Source organism: Wickerhamomyces ciferrii, contig 00206 (assembly GCF_000313485.1).
Source record: "Wickerhamomyces ciferrii WGS project CAIF00000000 data, strain NRRL Y-1031 F-60-10, contig 00206, whole genome shotgun sequence".
NCBI classification, from domain to species: Eukaryota; Fungi; Ascomycota; class Saccharomycetes; order Phaffomycetales; family Wickerhamomycetaceae; genus Hansenula; species Hansenula ciferrii.
Genome location: NW_011887534.1, coordinates 65,444 through 90,283, shown reverse-complemented (window position 1 = coordinate 90,283; position 24,840 = coordinate 65,444). Strand labels below are relative to the sequence as shown.

The following is a 24,840-nucleotide window of genomic DNA, read 5'->3' as shown; positions in this document are numbered from 1 at the left end:
AATGGTGCAATTATTGATTATGGACAAGCCACATATGCGAATATAAATTCAAATGAATGTGACTGAAATCTTTAATTTCACTTAATAAATATATGTATTTCCAATTCATAACTCATTATATATATAATTATACTATAATACCATTTCACTATGACTAATATGTAATTTTTTAATTTCAATTAAAAATCCATTTAAACTTTCTTCATTAACTTGACATTTAAAATTTAATAAATATAATAAACCAATTTCTAAATTTAATAAATCTTTATTATTAACACCACCAATTTTAGCAATAAAAGTTTGTCTATGATTTATATCTTCAATAGTTTTACAACTTATTCTTAAAGCTGCAATTAAAACTCTATGAACATTTCTATCATTTAATTTTAAAGCTTCTGCAATGATAACAATTTTATAAAGATATAAACATGATGTTAGATATACCGCTGTAGAGAGACCACAATAATGATTTATTCTTTCAAGATATTGTGTAATAGAAATTGGTGGATTTGATTTTAATGTAAATCTTTTAGCTAATATCTTATTTTGTATTAATTTATTTGTATTAGGAGATTTTTGAGGTTCATTAACTTCAACTGGTGTATTTTCCAGATATGTATTATCATTATTATTGTTATCATTACCATTATTATCACCACTATTATGATTTGATGATTTTCTTGGTGATAATAAGCAATCTGTATCATCTTCTGGACCTAATGGAGGACTGGGGAGTTCATTAGACACAAGACTAGTATTTGAATCATCATTTACCTCTTTAGAACACCGTATGATTAAGATCTTTATCAAATAGTTCAATATCGTCACAGCAGTTAATGAATCAATCTCATTCAAATTAGCAACCTCTTGAGAAAAGAACTGCGTAAGATCCACATCACCCAACTTGGCTTTCACAGATGGCAGTTGATTATCCAGCGAGTGATCTATTAATTCACCATCTGGGAACGTTTCGATCTTTCTGATGGGTATTCCTGAGACATCGATTTCAGTCATCTTTGAAGTATTTGAACCAAATGTTAACAGCGCGCTTGAATGCGATGAGCTTAAATGAAATGAATGGGGGTGGTTTTGAGAGCTTTAAAAGAGCCTAGAATGAGCTTGAAGACAGTAGTAATCACTTTATCAGCAGCAGAAGAATCAGACAAATGAAAATTAGTTTTTAACGATTTGAATCTGGTTAGAAATGAATTGTTTTTGTAGGAAACTTGGAATGTTTATTCCATTGTTTACTTTTCAGAATCTTTTTTTACTTGGGGTTCGCGATAATTTTTGCTATAATAAAGAAATTAATACTCAATAAATTTATGATATTTTTAATAAAGATAATGATATTCTACAATTCAATTCACATTAAAAGATTCATTAAAAACTAATCTATAAACCTCCTAAATATAGCTCTTTAGTTAATACGCTTAGTATAATCTGTGAGATGGACCCATAGATGATTTGATAACTAAAGAACCAACGTTTTGCCAGTTCTTTTTCAATAAAGAAACTAAGAAATTGGTGGCCATTAAGATTTGGTTGACTAAAGTGGATTCATCCATTTCAACGTTACCAACGGCAACAGCTAAACATAGAACTTTTTTCAATTGGAATTTAATGGTTGATTTAACTTCTTGAACTTTACCGTATAAATCATCGTTATGGGAAACTGGGGTTGGGAATTTACCAGCTTTTGATAATTGAGGACCTAATAATCTTGGAACTTGTTTAATTAAAACATCTGAAGCAACGAAAGCATTGTATTTTTTAGCTAATTTTTTAATTAATTTTTTGTTCTTGTTTAATTTTTTTAAATCATCAACAGACATAGCATCAACACCTAATGATTTAGCACGATCAACATCGAAAGCATCACCAAAGATACAGATGGACATGTTTGGTCTTGGAACTTGAGGTAATTTTAAAGAACCAGAGAAACGCTTATCTCTTTGAGGATCATAGTTTTTTAAACCAACTTGTAATTCAACGGTTTCCAAAAAGTTTCTCTTTTTGGTTTCGTTAGAATAAGCTAAGATATCCTTAACGTGTTCACGAACTTGAGAGTTAGAGATTTTTGACATCTTTAATTATCTGTCTTCCAATAACTTGGTGGTCCTGAATAAAGGTTTTGCGACGGATAAGTCTTTTTTAATATAAGAGTTGAAAGTAGAATTGAATCTTCACCAAATTTTTCACATTCAATAGAAAAAAAAAAAAAAGTGAGAATTCGCGGAATTTTTAAAAGAGATGACATCTGAACACCAAGAAGAATGGCTGAATTGAACAAGAAATATAGGTGATTTGTAGTGAACAGACATATGATCAGTTTTTGAATGTGATTGATATGTTCATAGATATAGTTTAAACATATTTATCATTTTTGTTTCATTAAAGTATCACCATTATATCTCTTTTTATTGTGATTTAAACAATTTTCTTAATGTGACTTATAGAAGTAGTAGCCCTAAGTCTAATCACCTGACATAGACACTCGCAAAAGCTTCCAAAGCCCTAATTGTTCCGCGAATTCTTAATTAATGTGACAGATCTTTTTTGTTAACGCGTAATTAAAGATAATATTGGAGGTCAAAATACACGTACAAGATATAAGTATTAAAGATTAGAATTCAGCCTTAATATAACCAATTCCATTCACTAAATCACACACATAAACAATGTTTAACATAAGGACAGATCTATTACTACGGAATTCATTCCAATTTATAAGATTCCATAGTTCAAAAGCAAGTTCTAAAAAATGGTTACAACGTCAAAAAGCTGATCATTATACCAAAGAAGCTCAATTTCAAGATTATAAATCAAGAGCAGCTTTTAAATTATTACAAATCGATGATAAATATGATATTTTCAAATCTGGTCAAAACGTTGTTGATTTGGGGTTTGCTCCAGGTGCTTGGACTCAAGTTGCAACTAAAAGAGTTGAACCAAATGGTAATGTACTTGGTGTTGATATTATACCTGCAAACCCTCCAAAAGGTGCATCTGCTATACAGGCAAACATCTTGAGTAAACAAACTCATGTATTGATAAGGAACTATTTTTTAGATCCTAAAAATCAAATTAAAGATCACATTGATGATATAATTAATCATCCAAGTTATATTGAGGCTGAATTACGTGATAATCCATCATTAACAAAAGAACAATTGGATACAAAATCAAAATTCCCAATTGATGTTGTTCTAAGTGATATGTATGATCCAATTCTACCACCTGAAAGGTCTTGGAATAATACAACTAATATTGCTTTTTATAGGATGGCTAATACTTCTGGATTAATTGCAAAAGATCATATGGCTAGTATTGTAAGTTGAATCACTTGTTTTTCCCCCATGTTTGATGATACTAATTTTTCATTATAGAATTTATGTGACGCTGCATTAATCTTAGCTATTGATTTATTAAAACCAAAAGGTAAATTTATTTGTAAATTTTTTGCAGGTACACATGATAGAAGTTTAGAAAAAAGATTGAAAAAAGTTTTTGATAGAGTTACTAGAGAAAAACCAGATGCTAGTAGATCTGAATCAAGAGAAAATTATTTCATTTGTCAAGGTAAAAAATCAAATGTTGATAAATATCAAGTATTTCAATAGTTGATATGACCCCCATATACATAGACCCTAAATAGAAATTATAATGACTTAATGATTACAGTATAATATTTTAACGTTAACATAATTTTTATTTGTATTAAAAAGAAAAAACACATATAGTAAAAAGGTTATATAAAATCGTTCTAAATTCGAAGGGTAAGAAACACAGAAATGTTTATTTTAATATTCATTCAGATTCAGCATCTTGAAATGATTCATCTTCAGCTTCAACTTCAGCTTCAACTTGTTCAACAGGTTCAGCTTCTTGAGTTTGTTCTTGTTCTTGTTCAACTGATTCTTCTGGTTTTTCATCATTTAAATCAACTAAATCTTGTTGTTTAGATTCTGGTTCTTGTTGTATTTGATTTGGAACTGTTATTCTTTCAGCAATAAATCCTTTACCTAATTTTTCCAATTGATTTTTCCAATTTTCAACAGATTTTTCAATATTACCACCATAAGTTAATCCAAAGAATGAAGCTTCTGTAAATTTATTATTTATATTTAATAATTCAATTGCTTTTTCAATATTTCCTGTTGTCCAATATGCGTTAAATGCAACATTATATTTACCTCTTTTTTGAGCTTCTTCTGCTAATTCTAATAATTTAGTTTTATTATTAAATGAAGTATATAATAATAATAAACTTTCAATATCATTAGCTTTTTCAAATGATTCAATAGCTAATTTATATTTGAAAGAATTTAATGCTAAATCACCTAATGATTTCCATTTATGTTCTGTATTTTCAGAGTTTGCAATAGATTTTGCAGTTTCAAAATCTTTAATTTTAATTGCAATTTCAAATTTTTGTTCAGAATCTGGTGAAATTTCTAAAGCTTCTTCTAAATATTCTTGAGCTTCTAAAAATCTTGAAATTTTCAATAAATCTGTTGATTCAATATTTGGTAATAAATCTTGATTTGCTTGTTCTAATTCACCTCTTAATACCAAGGTTTGATATTCTAAAACTGGTAATGATAAATGATAGCTTGTAATATTTATATCTTTATCAGTAACATAAACTTTATTATCACGAGCTAAATAACCCAATAGATATGCATTTTTATCAAAATGTGCAATATTATAAGTTTTACCACCAACTAAATAATTTAATCTATTTGTTGATGTAGTGAAAATGAAAACATCACCAACCCATTTACCTGATGTAATAGTTTCATTAACATCATATAAAACTTCAAATGAATCTTCAACACCATCTTCTGGATCAATTGAACCTTGTTCTAAAGCTTCAACGAAAACATCTCTATCAAATCTTAAGGCAAATGAAGCTTCATTAGAAATAATTAAAACTAATTCACCAGATTCTGACCAAACAATATCTGTAGCATCAACATCAATTCTTCTAACTAATTCTTGTGATTCCCAATCATAAAAGGCAACAAATCCATCAGATTTAATACCTAATAAAGAACCACCATATAATTTTTCCACTTCATAAGGGAAATCAATTGGTCCATTTGATTTAACTTTAAAATTTTTCCAAATTGTAATTTCATTTGATGAATCTCTTATAGCATAAATATTTGGATCTTGAGCCCATACAAAATCTAATGCTGAACCATATTCTTTATTTCTCCAAGCTAATGCAGTATAGATTATAAATTCACCATCACCGGTAACAGTAACAAAACGACCATTTGGTGAATGTTTTAAAGATGATGGGAAGATTTCCACAGATCCAAGATCTTTTGATGATAATGGTAAAGTTTCACCATCTTCAACTTGTTCATTACCTTTAATAACTGAACTATAAACTTCATTATTTTTAGACCAAATTAATTTACCAACTGGATCCATTGAAATTCTTGGTTCATCATTACCAAAAGCTAAAACTCCAAAACCTGCATCATAACCAATAGCAACTGAATTTGAATTTTTATGAGATGATATACACCAAGCTCTTTCTAAACCATAGTTTAAAGTTTTTTCTAATTTATAAGTGTTTGCATTCCAAATTTTGATAGTTGCATCTTCAGAACCTGAAATGATTAAAGGTAATTCTTGATGATAAATTGCAAATGAGACATTTGAAGAATGACCTTCTAATGTAGCAACAGCAGATTTTGTTTGATAATCCCAAACTTTAATAGTTCTATCATCTGAAGCAGTTAATAAATAAGGTTTATCAGATTGTGGATAATAACTAACATAATTAACACCTTTTTGTTCATGTGCAACTAAAGTGAAATTTGGTTGACTATTACCTAAGCTCCAAATCTTAACAGTATGATCAAGACATGCAGATGCAAATGTATTTGGATCTTTTGGATTAAAAGCTAAAGACATAACATAATGTTGATGACCTTCAAAAGTTTGTTCTAATTTCCAAGAATTATCCCAATTCCATAATTTTATAGTAGCATCATCAGAAGAAGTTAAAACAAATGGTCTTGTTGGATGTACTGCAATTGAACGAATATAATCTGGATGAGCTTCAAATTGAGCAATTTTTTCACTAGTATTATAATTATAAACTCTAACTTGGAAATCATCTGATCCGACAACAATCCAGTTTTTACGAGCAATGAAACGACCAGAACGTACTGGGACATCAGCAACATCAATTGATTTTATCTTTGTCTATAGATATAGTAGTTAGTGACAATTCACGACTCCAAATAAATGATATAATGAAATATCGAAATCATAATACATACACCAGTTTCATATGACCATATTTCAACACGACCTGAATAAAGAGTGGTCAACACCCAAGGTTCAGTAGGATGGAAGTCAATACCCTTGACTCTATCAGTTCTTGAGCTGAATTGTTTCTATGATATATCAGTTAGTAAATCAAATTCCAATTGAAATATAAAATATCCCACGTAAACAGTGCCAACAATGTCAACAATCATCAAAATCATCAGATCCTCACACGAATCGGCCCTGTAAACGCGCACTTGTCACATACCTTAACGTCCAACTTCATTTTGTGCACAATTCACGACGTAGTACTAGTTCAAAACAATAGGAAGCAGCTTTCCAATCAGCACAAGTCTCAATGTTGTTGTTGTTGATTTGATCTCGAAGAACACAAGTGTTCAATTCAATTTTGTTTTTCAAAAATAACCAGAAATTCGCGGAAATTTTGGATCGCGCCTGTCAGCGTGAAAGTGTCAGTAAAATATATAAAGTACTACAAATTTCAAAAGATTTTTCAATTTATTTTGATAGTTTATATATACAAGTTATACGGTTTATACACTGGTTTATTCCTCTTCTTCTCTGATCTTCTTCACGTCTCTCATTTCTTGTTCTGAATCACAAACAGCATACAGAATCAATGAGATCAAAACCAAAAACAAATTTGGTAAGAATGGATATCTATCATTACCAGTACGATCTTGAATAGTAGCATTAACCAAATCTCCAATCCAACCAACAGCAACTCCCAACATAATCTCCAACCCAAAATATTGAGCCTCTTCACCTTCTGGTAACATGGAACTATACAATGTTCTATTCAATGATCTCATTGCAGAACTTGAAGCTGAATAAAACACTTCAAAGACCCAAAATTCCCAACGATGTTTGAAACCAACTTTAGTATTTGAATTAATACCTAAACAACCCCAGAAATTTGTAAAAAATGATATGGAAAGGAATGAATAGGCCCACTGCTTGATAGTTAAGCGAGTTCTTGGATATGCAAACATCCAAGCTAATGAACCCAATGAAGCTAAAACATAAGACATCCATGTATAAACAGTATATTCAGAATCAGAATTACCAATACCCAAAGTGGATCTAAATAATAAGACCCAAACCATCATGAAATTATTAAAACTAACATTCCAAATAACCCAAGCAATACATAATATAAAAGCATTTGGATATTTTCTAATTTGTTTAATCAATCCATACATTCTCTTGAAAGTTAAAAATTGTAAAAATTCACCTTTTGGTAAAGGTTTCCCCTTTGTACTAGGAATATAATATGATGAAATCATACTGAAAACCACAGTGACACATCCTGCTATAGTTATAGCTAAAAGAAAATTATGATATCCATCTTCTTGTGGTGTACCTCTTCCATATGAAATAATTATACCAATTAAAAGAGCAGTCATCCCACCACAATTACCCAAGAATATACCCATGACACTAACGGTTGAACCTCTTTTCAAAACCATTGAACGTCTAACATCTTCAGCTAATACTTGCTCAGGCTGATGTCCAGCTTGATCATCACCATTATTATCACGTTTTGCTGGAACTGCAGCTCTCATAAATAATGGAATATAAGAACCTTCTAAAATTTGATAAATTGCATTATCAACATTCAATAAACCATAAAGAGCACTTAATCCTCTTAAATGAGCATAAGTCTTATCAGTTAATCCAGCAAAAGGTAAGGCAAAACAACCATATAATGCAACTGATGTGATCAAGATCCATTTTCTATAATTTGAATAATCTGCAATCCCCATCAATAATAACGCAACGACACCTTCCAATGCAGTATAAATAGCTTTTAAATATAAGACATATGAAGAATAATGAACAAGACCTGTACCAAATTTAACAAAACAATCATTACCTCTAAGTCCACATTTTTCACCAGTTGATGTTTTCCCAACACTTCTTGCAACTGATTGAATCGTAGCTGGAACATAAGTACGACTCATTGATGCAACAGGACCTGTAGTAAAACATAATAATAACCAAGCTCTATAAATAGTCTTTTTGGACCAAATATTTGATTCATCTTGTGGATCAACCTCATTGTTTAAGAGTGCTGAAGTGGATTGAGATCCAACAGAATGAACATTTGGGCGCTCCGTTATGGAATCATATGATTTCCTTTCTTCATCATTGATGATTGGACCTTCAGTTTGTTTAGTCATGCTGATTCAATGATAAATGACTATAATACTTTCAAAATAAACGATTTTAAACAAAGTCTTTCACTAGATATATTCACCTTTTATATTTCTACTAATTTTCAATCAAAACATGGCTTCATTGTTCAATAACTCTTTACTTTCAATAGGTTTACGAGTATAAGGATGTTCAAGGACCCTATAATTTATTGTTAATTTGCTCATTCCTATTTAAGTTAAAGATCACCACATAAAACCACTAATTTGAAGTATAGCTTAATTAAAGTTTGATTAACTTTTTTTCATTTAACCTGGATTTACTTTGTATAGGTAATAATTGCTCATACTTTAAACGTGCCTTTAAAAATTTCGCTACATAAGTATCTGTAATCGATTGAGTACAATTAAATTATAGTAACTCTATAACATGCATTAAAACTAATATAAAATACTAATGCAGTACATAATGCTAAGTATGTCAACTTTAATGTTGATTTAAAGATTTTTCCCATTCTTTCCTCCATTTTGGACCTTTAATCATCAAGATAATAACAAATACCAATCCAATTAAATCAATTAAAGCTAATCCTGTAAAACACCAACCAAATCCCATTTTTTTAATCAATATATCAATTAAAACTGATGAAATTGCAGCTGCTGAATTTCTGAAAAAATTTCCAATTGCAACATTTGTTGCAGGTTGTCTTGTTGAACATTCAGTTAAATAAGTTGTTGTTGTAACAAATACCCAAGTCATACCAAATCCACCTAAAAATGTGAAAACAAACACTGCAGAAACATGAACTTTTTTATCAACTAACCAACCATACCCCAAAACACCAATCATTGAAATTAATAAACCGAAAATTTGTAAACTAAAACGATTTTCTGGGACATAAGTTTCAGGATTTTTTTGAATTAAATAACGACGTAATTTATCACTTAATCTTCCACCAATTAATGAACCACTAATTAATGAAGCACCAGGACAAATATATGCTAAAGATCTTTGTAAATTTGTAAAACCATAATTTTCTTGTAAAATTCTTGTAAATGTAACACTCATACCATAAAAAGTTGCAAATAATAAACCTGCATTTATTGAACAAAGTAAAACAGGTTTATATTTTAAAATTCTATAATAATTTTTCAATGATGGTTTTGGTGGTTTTGGATATTTTGGTGAATCCTGGACTAATTTTGGTTGTTTTAAATGTTTTGGAATTATGAACCAATTTAATATTGATTTTGAATGTTGATTATAAATTTCTCCATTACCAACAAGATAACGTAAAGTTTCTGGTAATAAAAAAATAATTAATAAATAAACAACACCACCATATATGGCTAAAAATCCAAAAATCCATCTCCATGAACCATTTGATGCAATAATACTTAAAATTGGACCAAGTATTGGACCTAATTGAGGACCCAACATGAAATAACTAATAGCTTTAGCACGATCTTTTGGTTCCACTATATCGGCAACAGTACCAGCACCAACACTCATAACACTTGAAGCACCAAAAGCTTGAACAATTCTCAATACGAATAAAGCACCAATATTTGGAGGTAATGAAGCTAACAAGATATTTGAAATTAAAAAAAACACTAATGAAGTTAAATACAATAATTTTCTACCACCAAAATCAGCCCATGAAGCCCATAATAATGGAGCAATTGCAAAAATTGCCATAAATACAGAAACTGTTGCATTTATTGTAGTTTCTGAACATTTGAAAACATCTTGTAATAAAGGTAAGATTGGGATATAAATATTCCCACTAACAGGACCTAAGAATCCAGCCATTGTAACTAAACCAACTATGAAATTTTTTCTATTTTGTGAGAATGCAGAATATGGAGTATTATCTTTTGGAGGAGTTGGTTGTGGTGATTGTTTTTCTAAATCACTAACTGTGGTATCATCTTTAATCACGTCTTTGTTAATTTCCTGGATTTGTTCACCTTTTGACTCTTCCATTGCTTCAAGTTCTTGTAATTCAATGGATTCAGCACCATCAGAACACGTTTTGAAAGATTCAGTTGACATTTTGGATAATGAAACAAAGATTTAATGATTAAATAAAACCCATAATCAAATCTCAAGAATCAATAAAAGAAGCCATTGAATAATCAAATACGCTTACAATGAGCAATTAATCGACAATGAAACATTCAGCCGCTTCCTCTTTTTTTTCTCTTTAGCCTTGTACAAATTGTTTTTTTGACTTTCTCATAATTTGCTCAATTGCAAAGCATTATGGCGGCTAATCTTTTACTGGAAACCAATTGAAAAGAGGAAAAGTAACCAAAAAAAGCATCAAATTAGCACTTTAGAATAGCAATTTGTCACCATTATCACCATGTCTGATACTGATTTCAATCCCATTTTGTTCCTAGCTCTTTATGGTTTCGTTGATGATTTCGATGATTTCATTGTTTTGATTGTGTTGATTTTGTTGTATCGGAGATTTACTTGAGAAGTTTTTGAGATCTACCAACCATTTACAAGAATGGCACAACAGGGTCCAAGAAATAGACATGAGAAGATACTAAAATTAAACATGATATAAATGGATTGTTTCCTTTCCTTCTTGGTTATCATTGGCTCATGATGCTTTGCTATTGCTACCTGTTTTTTTAGCTGGTTTGAATTGGTGTTCATAGGTCATAAAGATGTCATTTTTTCAAGATATTAATACTGATTCATTGGGTCATATTGCTGGATTAGCTGCTTTGGTTGGTTTAACTTATTTAATAATCACCATTGTGTTTCCCCCAATTAATTTCCCTAAAAATATTCCAACTATTCCATTTTATGTTTCATTTTTAGGTGCTTATACCTCTATGGATCAATTACAAATTTATGAATACTATTTAAAAGATAAATTAGATAAATATGGTGCTGTTAAGATTTATTTTGCCTCAAGATGGAATATATTAGTTACAAAACCTGAATATTTACAAATCATTCTCAAAAATGAAGCCTTATATGCTAAAAGTGGGAATCATAAAAAAATTCCTTATGCTGTTTTATCTCGTTATACTGGTGATAATGTTATTAGTGCACATGGTGAAGTTTGGAAACTTTATAGAAGTGTTATAACAAATAGTATTCAGTTCCCGGATAAATCATCAACTAACCAAAATGCCATGAAATTAGTTGAATTAATTAATAATTCAATTGGTTCAGATTTAAATTCCAAATCATTACCAGTTGGTGATTTTTTACAAAAATTTTCATTACAAAATATTTGTCAATCAATGCTTGGAATTGATTTCAAATTATTAGATGATCCAAATCAAGAATTACATCAACGTTTAAAATATGTTAAATCACAAATTTTCAAAAGTTTTTATATGAATTTCCCAATTTTTGATCAATTACCAATTCCATCAAGAATTAAAGCAAAAGAAGAAGTTGATAAATTTAGAGAATATTTTACACAAAGAGTTAAAGATGAACAATTGAAAAATTTTGCAAATAAATCAAGTGCAGGTTATAAATTATATGAAGCTTTACAAGCTGGTTTAATCACTGAAAAGCAATTTACTGATAATGCAGTCATTATCTTGGTTGCAGGTCATGAAAATCCACAATTATTATTTACTTCATTATTATATGTCTTAGCTAAACATCCAAAATGGCAAACTAAATTACGTGAGGAATTAATTAATATTGATGATGACATTGATTTAGAAAATTTTATAAATTTAAATGCATTTATTTTTGAAACTTTAAGAATGTTCCCACCTTTAGGACAAATTATTAATAGAGAAACAACAAAAGATGCACTATTAGGTGGTAAAATTCATATTCCAAAAGGTACATATATCGGTTATAATAATTTTGTTACAGGTAGAGATTCAACACATTGGGAAGATTCAAATGAATTTAAACCTGAAAGATGGATACCAAATGATAACAACATTTCTGAAATGTTAAAATTTTACAAAACATCCAAGATTAATTGTACAATGGCTGCATTTCATGGTGGTAAAAGAGCATGTCTTGGTGAAAAATTTGCACTTTTCGAAACAAGATTATTTCTAAAACATATTGTATCAAATTTTAAAATTTCTTTAGATCCAACTTGGATTGATCAATTAACACCTGCTGGTCCAATTTGTCCAATAATGTTACGTATCAATTTTGAGAAATTAGAGTCAAAAAAGACACAATGAAGATAGATCCAGGTCGATAGAGCCCAATACAATGACTTTGAATACTCATTTCAATACAGATATCTGTAGTTAATACAAGAGTACATCGAAAATTGTAAGAATTATTCTTGTACCGTTTGAACTTTGGACCGACCATAATACGATTTAATTCTTCTCAGTATTGATAATTGTATTCAAATATCAAAATATTCTCATACTTAGACATCTGGACACCGACAAGATATAAGTACTCTTCATTATCCTTCACTATTACTCACGGTAACTATATAACATTACAATACTTGAGTGATTTCAAAACTTGAAACCCCAGCTGTTTATTGGAAATCCAAACTTGCCTGAAATGAAGGTTTAATTAGCAGCAGAGACAAAAGGATATCATAAACTTTTAAATTTGACAGATAAAGAATTAATTGAAACGTTATGTTTGGAGTCGGTGGAAGAAAGTACACGTCATACAAAAATGTACCAAAGTTATCAATCTGATCGGTTTGTTGCAGCTCTATGTGATCCAAGAACTTCTTTTCAATACAAAATAAATGAAATTTTCCAAATTGTGGAACCTCAAAAAATTGAATACAAAAAGATTACTGTTAAATTAAAAGTGAAAAGCCATCCAACTAAAGTTTTGAGTAAGGAAGATATCAACAATATAAAGGCATATTTTGATTGGTGTGGATGGGCGCATTACCTTCAAATATTTATGAGACCAGACTTGAAAATTTCGGATGTTTTGACTTATTTTAATCGAGCAGGTGATTCTTTAAAACCAGATAAAGATATTGATGAGGATATTTGCAAAATTAATAGTGAAAGACTTCCAAGAATTTTCATATTTATTAATACCCCCAAATTCTTCAAAATATTCAATAGATTATTGAATTTTTATTCAAACTCAATGGATTCAAGTTATTGTTCACGATATCAATTGGTTGGTAAAGTTATTCAAAAACCTAGTTCAAATTATATTAGTATTGAAGGAACGATACCTCATCGTAATTGTGTTTATTTCTTTTGTCCTCTCAAATCAGCTCGTGAAGAGTTACGTATCAATGAAGATTTCATAAAGGGCTGGTCAAAACTCTTTAAAAGTATTAAGTTTGAAAATCCTAAATCAGAGAATCATAGATCTTATTCGATATATGATATTGAAAGTGCAAATGACTTGTATGAAAAGGAATCATTACCAGAATATTCACGCACTTAATCAAGTTTAGTTCATAAATATTCCTTTTAATTATGTGTAGTTTGATTCTGCTGGTTACGAAGCCCGCGAATCCTTGAAATGTGGAATTTTTGGATGATCTGAGAAAAATAAAGAAAAACTGAACAACGAATACGTCAAAAATTAACAAAAACAAAGAAACAATTGTCAAGGAAATTTTATAATCGAATAGAAACTTTTTGTTTTCAGTTTTAATTAAATATTACAATGTGGATTTTCAACTGGTGTATGTATTTATATTGTACAAGTTTCCCTGGTGTTTTTGTGATTGTTATGGGTTGATATGTTGATATCTCGTTTAATGAGGATTGATAAATAAACAATCAGAACAGAATATATCACCATTATCAAGATTAATTACTAACAACTTCCCACAGTTCAAGATATCTTAGCCTCATTAGGTTTATGGAATAAACATGCCAAATTATTATTTTTAGGTTTAGATAATGCAGGTAAAACTACTTTATTACATATGTTAAAAAATGATAGATTAGCTACTTTACAACCAACTTTACATCCAACTTCAGAAGAATTAGCAGTTGGTACTGTTAGATTCACCACATTTGATTTAGGTGGTCATCAACAAGCACGTCGTGTTTGGAAAGATTATTTCCCAGATGTTAATGGAATTGTATTTTTAGTTGATACTGCTGATCCACAAAGATTTGAAGAATCAAAAGCTGAATTAGATGCTCTTTTAGCTATTGAAGATTTAGAAAAAGTTCCATTTTTAATCTTGGGTAATAAAATTGATTCACAAAAAGCTGTTTCTGAAAATGAAGTTAGACAAGCTTTAGGTCTTTATCAAACTACTGGTAGAGGTAATGTTACTTTAGGTGAAAGAATTAGACCAATTGAAATCTTTATGTGTTCTGTTGTTTTGAGACAAGGTTATGCTGAAGGTTTTAGATGGTTATCTCAATACATTTAATCAAAGAAATGTATATGAAATATAGTATTATTTTTTAAACTATTGGATTTGGGATTTTTCTTTTAAACTTTTTTTTAAATATATGTTTAATCTAATGAATATGAATCATGTAAATTATTGACACTACATGATAAATATTATGAAGTATAAGTCATCTATTGAAGACTAAATATAACGGAACACTTCCCTTGATTGTAAATGTTTAGTATCGATAATATCTAAAAACATCCAAAATACAAGGATGATCTGTATAAAAAACATATTCCCTTTTCTCAATTATATTTGAACCATTTTCAGCAGCAGCTTTTCTTTCCAATTTCTTAATTTGAGCCCAATAATTTACATAAACATCAAATACACCTTTCAATTTATCAAGTCTATTAAAATAATCTGGATCACCAATATGTATATAGACATGCAAACCTTTATAGACTCTTGCTAAATATGTATCAAATGGATTAACCCTATATCTAGGTGGTAAGGAATGTAGTTTATAAGATTGACCAGTGGTTTTATTATAACGAATTGATGTATAATCATTTTCACGATTTTTAATAATATCAACATCATTATCAAATCTAATAGACATCAAATCTTCAAAAAGGTTAATGATTGATTTTACCTGTAATGGTGAATAATTTTTATTTGAATAATCACGATATATGATATTAACATATTCATGTAATCTTTCAGTTAATTGCCAATCATAAATCCAAGCTGTATCATCATTAACTCTTATTGAATTTGAAAGTTTATCACAAAGTTGTTTTAAATGTTTTAATTTTGAATTGAAAATTTCATCTTCAGCATATTCATCCCATGAATCTGGACCATCTTTAGCTATTGAATTGATTATAGTATCTTTACAAGAGTAATCCATCTCTTCGACTTCGACCATTGTTAATTATAGTCTGGGTTTTAAAAATGAATGATTGTGAGGAAAGAGATAAAGGCAAGAAGTCAAAAGGAAGGAGTTATCATGGCTTCTTATATACATTTGACATATAATTGTTCTCTAAAAGTTGCGCAGGTTTAAACAGAAAGTATTAAAGGTTTAAATTAAAGGACTCAATTATATGAGTATAATCCTGATGTTGCAAATCTTACCTTCATGCGCCCTTAATCTTGAGCTGAATATGCATTGAAGAATGAATACTATGAAAGTAAAGTAGAAATTCCATCCCAGCCATAATAGCTATCTTGTAAGGGGTTGAATTTCAATGATTTTGAATATAATATTGATTATAGTGATTACGCATATATTACGTAATACATATAGTAATTCTATTAATTATTTTGATGATCGGCTAATTTTGTAAAGTATATAAAAAGTAAAATTGCCACTTAGTTTCAAATTCAATATCATTTTACCATTTTTGATTATAGAGATTACCATACCATCAAACCAATTGCTTTCACAAACATTTTCTGATTCATTATTACCTGCGCCATATTGTGACATTGTGACCAATATTAATTGTACTTTGTGACCATTGTGACCAACATTAGTACTTTGATCATTTTTGTTATTTGTAGATTCGACTAACGTCAGTGTTACCATTAGAGCTAAATGTATTATAAATTATTTCATAGTTGAATACTAGGGTTATTGATTTTCATATACAAACCAATAGATATATTCAAATAGAAATCTAATAGAATAGAGGTGATTGATATTCAGATTAACATATAGATCATTTGGAATTGATCTTCACTAATTGAATATATGATTACTTTGTTATTTTGAGTTAAGTAATTGTACGTGTAGTGATTCGATTTGATTGGCCCTTTTATTATCAAGATATGAACAATTCCATCATGACGTTCTGATTCTTTATTTGTGAAATCATTTGTTTGTGACAGCGGCTAATTTTTTGTATAAAAAGATCAAAATTTCCCTTTTTTTCCCTCTCATTTTCAACAACTTTTAATTGATTCAACATGCAATGTAATTATTCACTTCTTATTTAACATATAAAGGTCAGTATTGTCCAAGTATTTAAGGGATCTATGGTTCTCAAATGATAAATTTAGACTTGGGATTTAATATGATCGTATAGAGAACTTGAATTTCCATAGTTGAACTGTTAACAAACAAACTTCACGTGGAACCCATAGTTTCAATAAACAAAAGCATCACAATGAATCTAAATTAATTTGATTCAATCAGTGATGTTGATTATTATTTTGATCAATTTCTATACTCCTTGTAGCTTCATTATTCAATCTCCTTTCTACAAATATAAAACAATCTAAATGCAATATATGTATAATATTAATGTACAAATTATGTTTTCATTAGTGGAATTCTATATAAACATGTCGATGGCTTTAAAACATAATCATAAACGACGTTTTTTACCATCACCACCATCATCACCACCACAACTACCTCTTTTCTTACCAACTCTTGCAAAATAATCCTTTTTACGTTCTTTATCCTTTTCAGATTTAATTTCTTCTAATTTAGCTAATTTTTTTAATCTTTCTTTTCTTTTATCATCTTTTGTTGCCTTCTTTTTTTCATCTTTTGCTTTACTAATTGTAGCTAATTTTTGCATTAATGCTCTTGCTTTCTTTTCTTCACCATTCAAGACAACAGCTCTCTTAGCCATATAAGTTTTCTTTTTTTGTGGTTTCATTTCATGAACTTGAGATTTAAAAGGTAAATCAGCTTTAATAGATTTTGGAATTTTTAACCCATTGAAATGTCTTTCAGGTCTTTCAATCTTTGAATATAAACTATCATTATTATTTTGTAATTCAATATTATTAGCTGCTCTAATTTGTCCAGTTAATCTCATACCTTTCCATTCACTTTGATCATTTAATAAATGTGAAGTAACTGGATTATAAAATTTCTTAACACCAACTGGATACCAAGTTCTTAAGATAACAATATCACTCATAATAATTTTATCTTCAAATGTAGCTCTAAAATTACCTTCTGGTTTACTCATTGCACGTTTAATTTCACCTCTAATACCTGAAACTGTTTTAATTTGTGCACCTTCAAATCTTGCAACTTCTAATGATGAAGTAAACATATCTTTAATGAAAGCAGTATTTCTTTCAATTCTTTGTGGATAACCAACTAATTTTAATTTTTTAACAATTTCTGTTGAACTATCAACTTTATCAATAACACCTGTAGCTGAAATTCTAAATGAACCAGTTGTATCACTATTAGCAACAACTTGCACCGCACAGAATGTTGTACTTGGTGCAACTAAAGGACCATAAAATGTGGCAGAACAATATGTATGTTCTGGTGTATATTTTAACATTCTTGTTCTTGTTCTTGAATCTGATGTAGTATAAACTGGTAAAGTTTGAAATCTTCTCCAACCTAATGATAAAATTAATGGATCATTTGATTTTAAAATTTTCTTGTGCCATCTATGTCTTCTAATTCTTGCATCCATATAACCAAATCTTTCTTCACTTGGTAATAACCCACCTAAAACTAATGGATATTTTGGATTAAAATTTTCAATTAATTCAGGTGGAACTTGTTCAAAAACAAGACGAACATATGAACCAGCTCTATAACCTTCGATTCTTGCACGAATTGCTGGATCCATTGATTCAAATTCAGCTTTATTGATATCTAATTGTTTTGCCATCTTGGCTTTTTGAATTTCATACCAAGTATCTTCTTCATTTTCTGGATCTTCAGTACCAATTTCTTTACCGCCTTCTTCAGCTTCAAATTGTAATCTTAATTTTTCCTTCTTTTTAGCATTCAAAGCACGTCTTTCATCCAGGGATAATGATGGATCAAAAGCTTCTTCTTCAGATTCTTCACCTTCACTTATTTCTTCATCACCTTTTTCTTCTTCAGCTTCAAAATCTGCAAAATCATCACCTTCATCTGAATTTTCACTATCATCATCATCATCATCATCATTGTTGTTGGATTTTTTACTTGATGTTCCTTCTTCATTACCTTCAGCTTCAAGATCTTCGAAATCACCATATAATTCTTCATCATCTTCACCATTACCTTCACCTTCTTCATCATTATCATTAATGATTTTCTTGGCTGATACAAAGAATCTTGATTGTAATTTTTTCAAAGTATCTTCATTCCATTTTTCTTTTAATTCATCAATACTTGGATAATCTGGAATAAATTTATCTTCTTTTGATTCAACTATGGAATCTGTCTTTTTCTTGAAGAAATCATCATCATCTTCTTCTTCATCGCTACCAACATTACTTTCAGTAGAACTTTCATCTTCTTCTTCTTCAATATCTTCTTGTTTCCATCTCTTGATAACATCTGCAGGTTCAATATTATTCAAGTATAACATTTTAGAAATATCCCATTTACGTTGAACAGAACCTTGTAATCTTGAAGCAGCAGATCTCCAACCATTTTCTTCATCATCATCTAATTCTGAAGCTTCTTCTAATTCAAATTGATCTTCATTTTGATCATTGTTGAAATCAATTTCAATTAATTTTCTTCTTGCATCTTCACCTTCATCATTATCATCTTCAGCATCTGAATTTAATTCAGCATCATCTTCTTCGTTTAATGGTTTACCATAGACTCTTGGATTACGCATTGATGATCTACCAGTGTTCTTACCTTGTTCTTGTTCTTCTTCACTTTCTTCTTCATCTTGATCTTCTTCATCTTCATTATAATCATCACCATTAGTTTTAGCACCATTGGAAAAAATTTGTAAACCAACATCTTGGAATCTTTCATCAATTGTTTTATCAACACTTTGTAAACCAGTAACTAATTGTTCACCAACACCTTTTTCTTCACCTGGAACAAAAGAAGCTTGACCAACATCAATATAAACAGCATCTTTATCAACCAAGACACCACCAACATCAGACATTGGAGCATAAATGATTTTTTGCTTATCATCTAATCTTTTACGTCTTCTTGTTGTCTTAGCCATTGGTTCACCATTTTCAATAGCTTGTTTTTGTTTTTCTCTTTCAATTTCTTCTAATTTTTGTTCAAAATATGGAGTTGGACAAGGATCTGGTAATTTTTCCACTGATGATACAGTATAATCACCAACACCTGCAATATGAATTCTTGCATTATCATGAGGTAAAGGAGTACCATGTAAATAACCATAAACTGCAACTTTTCTATCACATTTATTATTTTCTTCAATTAATGTTGGATGTGTAAGATCAGTAATTCTATCAGCCAATAAGTAAGGATGTTCATTTCTCCATTTTAAAGGTCTAAATTTCATAACTGATATAAATCTTGATAAATTTAAGATTTCTCTATCTGGGTATCTACCATTAATAACACCACTTAGGTAAAATAATTTAGCACCTGAATAAACTTCAGTCCAAAATCTACTTTTTAATCTTTTTTTTGAAGTTCTTAACGTTGCTTGAGATTTAAATAAATCTAAATGTGTAGTAACACCAAGAACTCTAGGCATACCATGATGTTGAGCAATATTTAAAAATTCCATAGTTTCCATTTCTAAACCAAAATTACCATCAACCATAAGTAAAACTAAATCTGCAATTTTAGCAGCATCAATCATAGAATTCATATCATTAGCAACTTCAATAAAAGTTAAACGACGACGTTTACCTGAAACAACAGTAATTGGACCTTTAATTTCACTTAATGTATGTTTTGTTAAACGTCTAACTAATGATCTAATCAATGTAGTTTTACCAGTACCTGGAGGACCAACAACAGCGACAATAACTGGAGGTGGGTCATCATCTGGAGTTCTATCCACCATTGGAACATGTAATTTTCTTTCATTAACATCATGAGATCTTCTAGCCATACGTTCAAGCTTCTTTGGAGCTGCCACTGCAAATGCTTTAGCATTGAAACCTTGTGTATGAAGCTTCTTCTTGGCAGTGTTCTTGTTGGTCTGCCCTCTATGGGACTTGTTTGACTGTTGACCGTCCATCTTCAACTCTGCAATCGACTAGTCTTCCAACACAACAATTCTATTAATCTAATCACAAGAGTCTGTTTACCATATAAATTTTGTTTAAATGCGTATATAATTTTTTTTTTTTTCCTGCATGAGATGAGTTCGCGAAATTCGCGAAAATGGTCGGATCTCTTGATCTCTGTTCACGTGACTGTGCTTATAAAGTTTTTTTGAGTTCCGACTTGATAATAAACGTTCAAAATTCAAACATCAAAAAATCAAATTTTCCTTAAAAAGCGCGTTGAAGCTGGTTTAAACTATATAATTCCTGGCTAGAACAACAACTTTGCTTGCTTTGTTGGTGCTGTTGATAGTGGATCGTTTGCTCATAGTGACAAAATAGCTGCTTAGAAAATGGTAAGTATTTGCTGTTGTGTTTTGATTTGGCGCTTATTCCCAAAGATCAGGTGGACTTGTGTCCACCTGATCCATGGAATAAACAACTTGGATTATACGATTAGATTATACTAACGAGAATTTTGATTAGGTGCTCTACAAGAGGAAACCGGTGCCTTTCCCACCACCAAAACCGTTACCAGAAAATCTAAATGTCAAATGTTGGTATATTCCATACACGAGAGAATGGTTCTTGACTTATGATGATTATTTACAAAGATTAGATTATTATAACACTAGGAAATTTGTTTGTGAAATCACTGGTAATTCATGTCTAACTTTTTTTGAAGCTTATGAATCAGAACAAAAAGAAATGAAGATTGTAGAGAAGAATTTCCCTGAACATCTGAAAGAACCAATATTGAGACATTTACAATTCAGCACAGTTCCAAGAATTGATCAATTGGTTGATGACGTTTATACCACATTCAAAAATGATTATTACCCAGGTGAAACTGTTATGATCAGACTGAATGATTACAAGAATGATTTCAAAACTAGATGTATCATTAGAGAAAAGGCTAAATTCAATGCCGTTGTGGATGCTAATAATAATCACCGTCCTGCATATTGTCAATATAGAGTTTCAAGAGTTGATAATGGATTAGAAGTTGTGGTTGATGAATCACAAATCACAAGAGATAGAAATAATTTTACTAAATGGTTTGTCAAGACTTTTATTAAATTATCAGTTTCAAGATCTCCAAAAATTGGTGCACCATGGATTGTTAAATCTAAATATGCTTCAAAATTTAGAATCCCAACTGAATTACCCCCTGAATTGGCTCAATTTAAAGAAAAACCACCAACTCCTAAAAGGAAACCACCTCAAACCATTCGTCCAAAGGGTGAAAATAATGCTAAACCTGCTACTGGTGATAAAAAATCAACTCCAGTACAACCGGGATCAAAACTACGTAACATAGCTCCAGCTCCAACAAATAAACCTGGAAGACAAGCTAATTTCAAAGTTAAAGAAGCAACACCACCACCTAAAAGAACTATAGAAGAAGATTTATCACAACCTGTTGAATCATTAACAACAAGACCAAAACCACAAAAAATAACCATTATTGATGATGTTATACAAGAAGCTTTAGAAAGTTGGACTTTCTTAAATGTTTATAGATCACCATTGATGTTGGATACTTTTACATTTGATGATTTCATAACTGCAATGAAATGGAATAATAAGAATAAACAATGTACATTATTAAATGAAATATTTTGTGCTGTTTTATCAGCTTTCATAACTGAAAAAAGTACAGATTTAACAATTACATTACCTGAAGATTTTGATATTGAAGATATTGAAATTGAAGAAAATGATGAATCAAAAATTAAAATTAAAGGTGAATCTGAAGAATTAAAACAAAATGGTGATGCATCTCATATTGAATCTGAAAATGGTGATTCAAAAGATACAAATGATGTCAAGGAAGAAGTTAAAGATGAAAAAGATAACCAAGAAGAAGTAAAAGAAGAAACACAAGAAGACCAAGAAGAAGAAGAAGAATCTGTAGAGGAAGAAAATCATGATGTTGAGAAATATTTAGAATATAGAGGTATTTCATGGCAAGAACGTTTACAAAAACGTAATTTTAAAGATGGAAATTGGCAAATAATTTTATTAGGTGTTTTAGATCTTGTAAGAGATATTAAAGATTATAAATCAATTATAAATGAAATTTTTGGAATTTTAGCACCATTAAATTCTACAGTTTCACCAAATGCAATTTTATCAAATTTTACATTTAATTTATCAATCAATTTAAGAATTAAAGCTTTAAATATCTTATGTTCATTACTTGTTAATTCACCAATAATAAGGCAATTTTTGGATAAATGTATGAGTGATTCAACTGAATTAAGAAGAGAAAGATTAGAATTACTTAGAGAATATAAAAGTGCATTTGAAAAAGCACAAAATACTGATAAAGAACTAAGAGAATTAGTTGGTGCAGGAAATACAAATACAACAGGTAATAATGGTGTTGGTAATGGAGGTAATACACCAGTTGCCAAAGATTCAGAACAAAATAATACACAACCATCAGAATCAACAGAAACAAATCCAAAAAAGAGAAGAAGAAGAACTGGTATAAGTAAAGAACCAACAGAAGAAGAATTATCAATTGCTAAAACTAATCCAAAATATGCAACTTTATTAGCTTCAAGAACTGCACAATTAAAAATATCTGAAGATTTAAGAAGTCAAAGAAAAAATTTAGAGAAAAAAATTATTGAATTAGATGTTCAAAGAATTAGATATTTAGGTAAAGATAGATTATTTAATCGTTATTGGTGGTTTGAAAATAATGGATTACCAAATCTTGGAAATGGTAAAAGTAGTGGTGGATCAGGTGATGAAGAAAATAATGAAGTTGAACAAGATGATGATGAAGATGATGAAGAAGATGAAGATGATGAATTTTTAAGTGAGACTTATCTTATGGGTAGATTATGGGTTCAAGGTCCAACTGATGAAGATGGATTGATGAAATTTGGTTTAACAAAAGAAAAAATTCAAGAATGGAATGATTTATTTAATCCAAAACCTGAAGAAGAAAAGGATGATGAGGATGAAGATGAAGATGATGACGAAGATAACAAAGATGATAAGAAAACTGAAGCCAAAGAAAATGGTGAAACAAAAGAAGAAACAAAAGATCAAGATGAAACACAAGATGAAATTACTGAAGAATCTTCATCAACAAATTCATTACCAATAAATTTCATTGAATCAACAGAAAAATTGTTTCAAATAAAATTTGAATCATCAAATAAAAACATTAAATCAATTAAAGATAATCGTACATTGGTTGATGAATATGGAGCAATTACAAGAAATTTATCATCAATTGAAAGAAAATTAATTGAAGAAAATCCAGATCCATTATTAACAACAAGACATTGGAGATATTATGATACTATTGATGATGTTGAAAAATTAATTAAATGGTTAAATCCATGGGGTGATCGTGAAGTTAAATTATTAAAAGAATTAAATTTTGTTAAAGATCAAATTAATTCAAGTATTAAATCAAGACGTAAAGCTCTTAAACTAGATTCAAAATCACAAGATGAAGAACAATTAGTCAAGACAATTGAAGAAATTGTTATATCAGAAACTGAAGATGAATCATCATCAGAATCTGAAAGTGAAGGAGAAGAAGGTGAAACTGGTTCAGAAGCAGATCCTGAATTTTTAGGTATGGCTGAAGAAGAAGAACAACCAAGAACTAGAAGATCAATAGCAGCAGCTGAAAAACAAGCAGAAGAACGTCGTCGTAAAGAGGAAGAAATTAGAAAACGTATTGAAGAAAGAAAAGCCAAGAGGGAAAGATCCAAACCAAGTCGTAGAATTGCTAAAAGAGAAGCTAAAAAGCGTAAAATAAAAGAACATCAAGATAAAAAACAAAGAAAGGAAGAATTAGAATTAAAATTAGAAAATTTACAAGAATCTAATGAAATTCAACGTTGTTTAGATTGGGTTAATCAAAGTGCAATTGAATCATTAGGTCATACACATTATGAAGGACCTGTTAAAGTTGTTCCAAGATCCAAGAGATCAAGAAGATAGTTGTTTTGTATAATCATCTAAAGAAAAATGAACAAGTTATTGTATTATAAAAATAAAATCTATTTTGTACTTATTTGATTATTTGATTATCAAATGAA

The 24,840-nt window shown here is 29.7% G+C and overlaps 11 protein-coding genes across 11 annotated transcripts; 4 read left to right on the top strand and 7 right to left on the bottom strand.

The window, feature by feature from the left end:
* Positions 1 to 132: 132 nt before the first annotated feature.
* BN7_5264 (Cyclin-U2-2) lies at positions 133 to 1,014 on the bottom strand (the record flags this gene model as incomplete). The annotated part of the gene is made up of 1 exon (XM_011274201.1): positions 133 to 1,014. The coding sequence occupies one exon, from the start codon at positions 1,012 to 1,014 to the stop codon at positions 133 to 135; it is 882 nt and encodes a 293-aa protein (XP_011272503.1).
* Positions 1,015 to 1,433: 419 nt separating this feature from the next.
* BN7_5263 (60S ribosomal protein uL1) lies at positions 1,434 to 2,087 on the bottom strand (the record flags this gene model as incomplete). The annotated part of the gene is made up of 1 exon (XM_011274200.1): positions 1,434 to 2,087. The coding sequence occupies one exon, from the start codon at positions 2,085 to 2,087 to the stop codon at positions 1,434 to 1,436; it is 654 nt and encodes a 217-aa protein (XP_011272502.1).
* A 594-nt stretch (positions 2,088 to 2,681) lies between these two features.
* MRM2 (21S rRNA (uridine2791-2'-O) methyltransferase) lies at positions 2,682 to 3,341 on the top strand (the record flags this gene model as incomplete). The annotated part of the gene is made up of 1 exon (XM_011274199.1): positions 2,682 to 3,341. The coding sequence occupies one exon, from the start codon at positions 2,682 to 2,684 to the stop codon at positions 3,339 to 3,341; it is 660 nt and encodes a 219-aa protein (XP_011272501.1).
* A 469-nt stretch (positions 3,342 to 3,810) lies between these two features.
* Positions 3,811 to 6,580, bottom strand: SEC27 (coatomer subunit beta'; the record flags this gene model as incomplete). The annotated part of the gene is made up of 3 exons (XM_011274198.1): positions 3,811 to 6,222; positions 6,306 to 6,422; positions 6,563 to 6,580. The coding sequence occupies 3 exons, from the start codon at positions 6,578 to 6,580 to the stop codon at positions 3,811 to 3,813; spliced, it is 2,547 nt and encodes an 848-aa protein (XP_011272500.1).
* Positions 6,581 to 6,860: 280 nt separating this feature from the next.
* Positions 6,861 to 8,498, bottom strand: BN7_5260 (MFS transporter; the record flags this gene model as incomplete). The annotated part of the gene is made up of 1 exon (XM_011274197.1): positions 6,861 to 8,498. One exon carries the CDS (start codon positions 8,496 to 8,498, stop codon positions 6,861 to 6,863), a length of 1,638 nt encoding a protein of 545 aa, XP_011272499.1.
* Positions 8,499 to 8,958: 460 nt separating this feature from the next.
* BN7_5259 (MFS transporter) lies at positions 8,959 to 10,527 on the bottom strand (the record flags this gene model as incomplete). The annotated part of the gene is made up of 1 exon (XM_011274196.1): positions 8,959 to 10,527. One exon carries the CDS (start codon positions 10,525 to 10,527, stop codon positions 8,959 to 8,961), a length of 1,569 nt encoding a protein of 522 aa, XP_011272498.1.
* Positions 10,528 to 11,153: 626 nt separating this feature from the next.
* Positions 11,154 to 12,662, top strand: DIT2 (putative cytochrome P450; the record flags this gene model as incomplete). Its single annotated transcript, XM_011274195.1, has 1 exon — positions 11,154 to 12,662. The coding sequence occupies one exon, from the start codon at positions 11,154 to 11,156 to the stop codon at positions 12,660 to 12,662; it is 1,509 nt and encodes a 502-aa protein (XP_011272497.1).
* A 460-nt stretch (positions 12,663 to 13,122) lies between these two features.
* SAR1 (Arf family GTPase SAR1) lies at positions 13,123 to 14,815 on the top strand (the record flags this gene model as incomplete). The annotated part of the gene is made up of 2 exons (XM_011274194.1): positions 13,123 to 13,750; positions 14,286 to 14,815. 2 exons carry the CDS (start codon positions 13,123 to 13,125, stop codon positions 14,813 to 14,815), a joined length of 1,158 nt encoding a protein of 385 aa, XP_011272496.1.
* A 202-nt stretch (positions 14,816 to 15,017) lies between these two features.
* Positions 15,018 to 16,376, bottom strand: BN7_5256 (uncharacterized protein; the record flags this gene model as incomplete). Its single annotated transcript, XM_011274193.1, has 2 exons — positions 15,018 to 15,697; positions 16,187 to 16,376. The coding sequence occupies 2 exons, from the start codon at positions 16,374 to 16,376 to the stop codon at positions 15,018 to 15,020; spliced, it is 870 nt and encodes a 289-aa protein (XP_011272495.1).
* Positions 16,377 to 17,157: 781 nt separating this feature from the next.
* Positions 17,158 to 20,736, bottom strand: BMS1 (GTPase BMS1; the record flags this gene model as incomplete). The annotated part of the gene is made up of 1 exon (XM_011274192.1): positions 17,158 to 20,736. The coding sequence occupies one exon, from the start codon at positions 20,734 to 20,736 to the stop codon at positions 17,158 to 17,160; it is 3,579 nt and encodes a 1,192-aa protein (XP_011272494.1).
* Positions 20,737 to 21,117: 381 nt separating this feature from the next.
* Positions 21,118 to 24,742, top strand: BN7_5254 (Imitation switch two complex protein 1; the record flags this gene model as incomplete). Its single annotated transcript, XM_011274191.1, has 2 exons — positions 21,118 to 21,120; positions 21,251 to 24,742. The coding sequence occupies 2 exons, from the start codon at positions 21,118 to 21,120 to the stop codon at positions 24,740 to 24,742; spliced, it is 3,495 nt and encodes a 1,164-aa protein (XP_011272493.1).
* Positions 24,743 to 24,840: the final 98 nt, after the last annotated feature.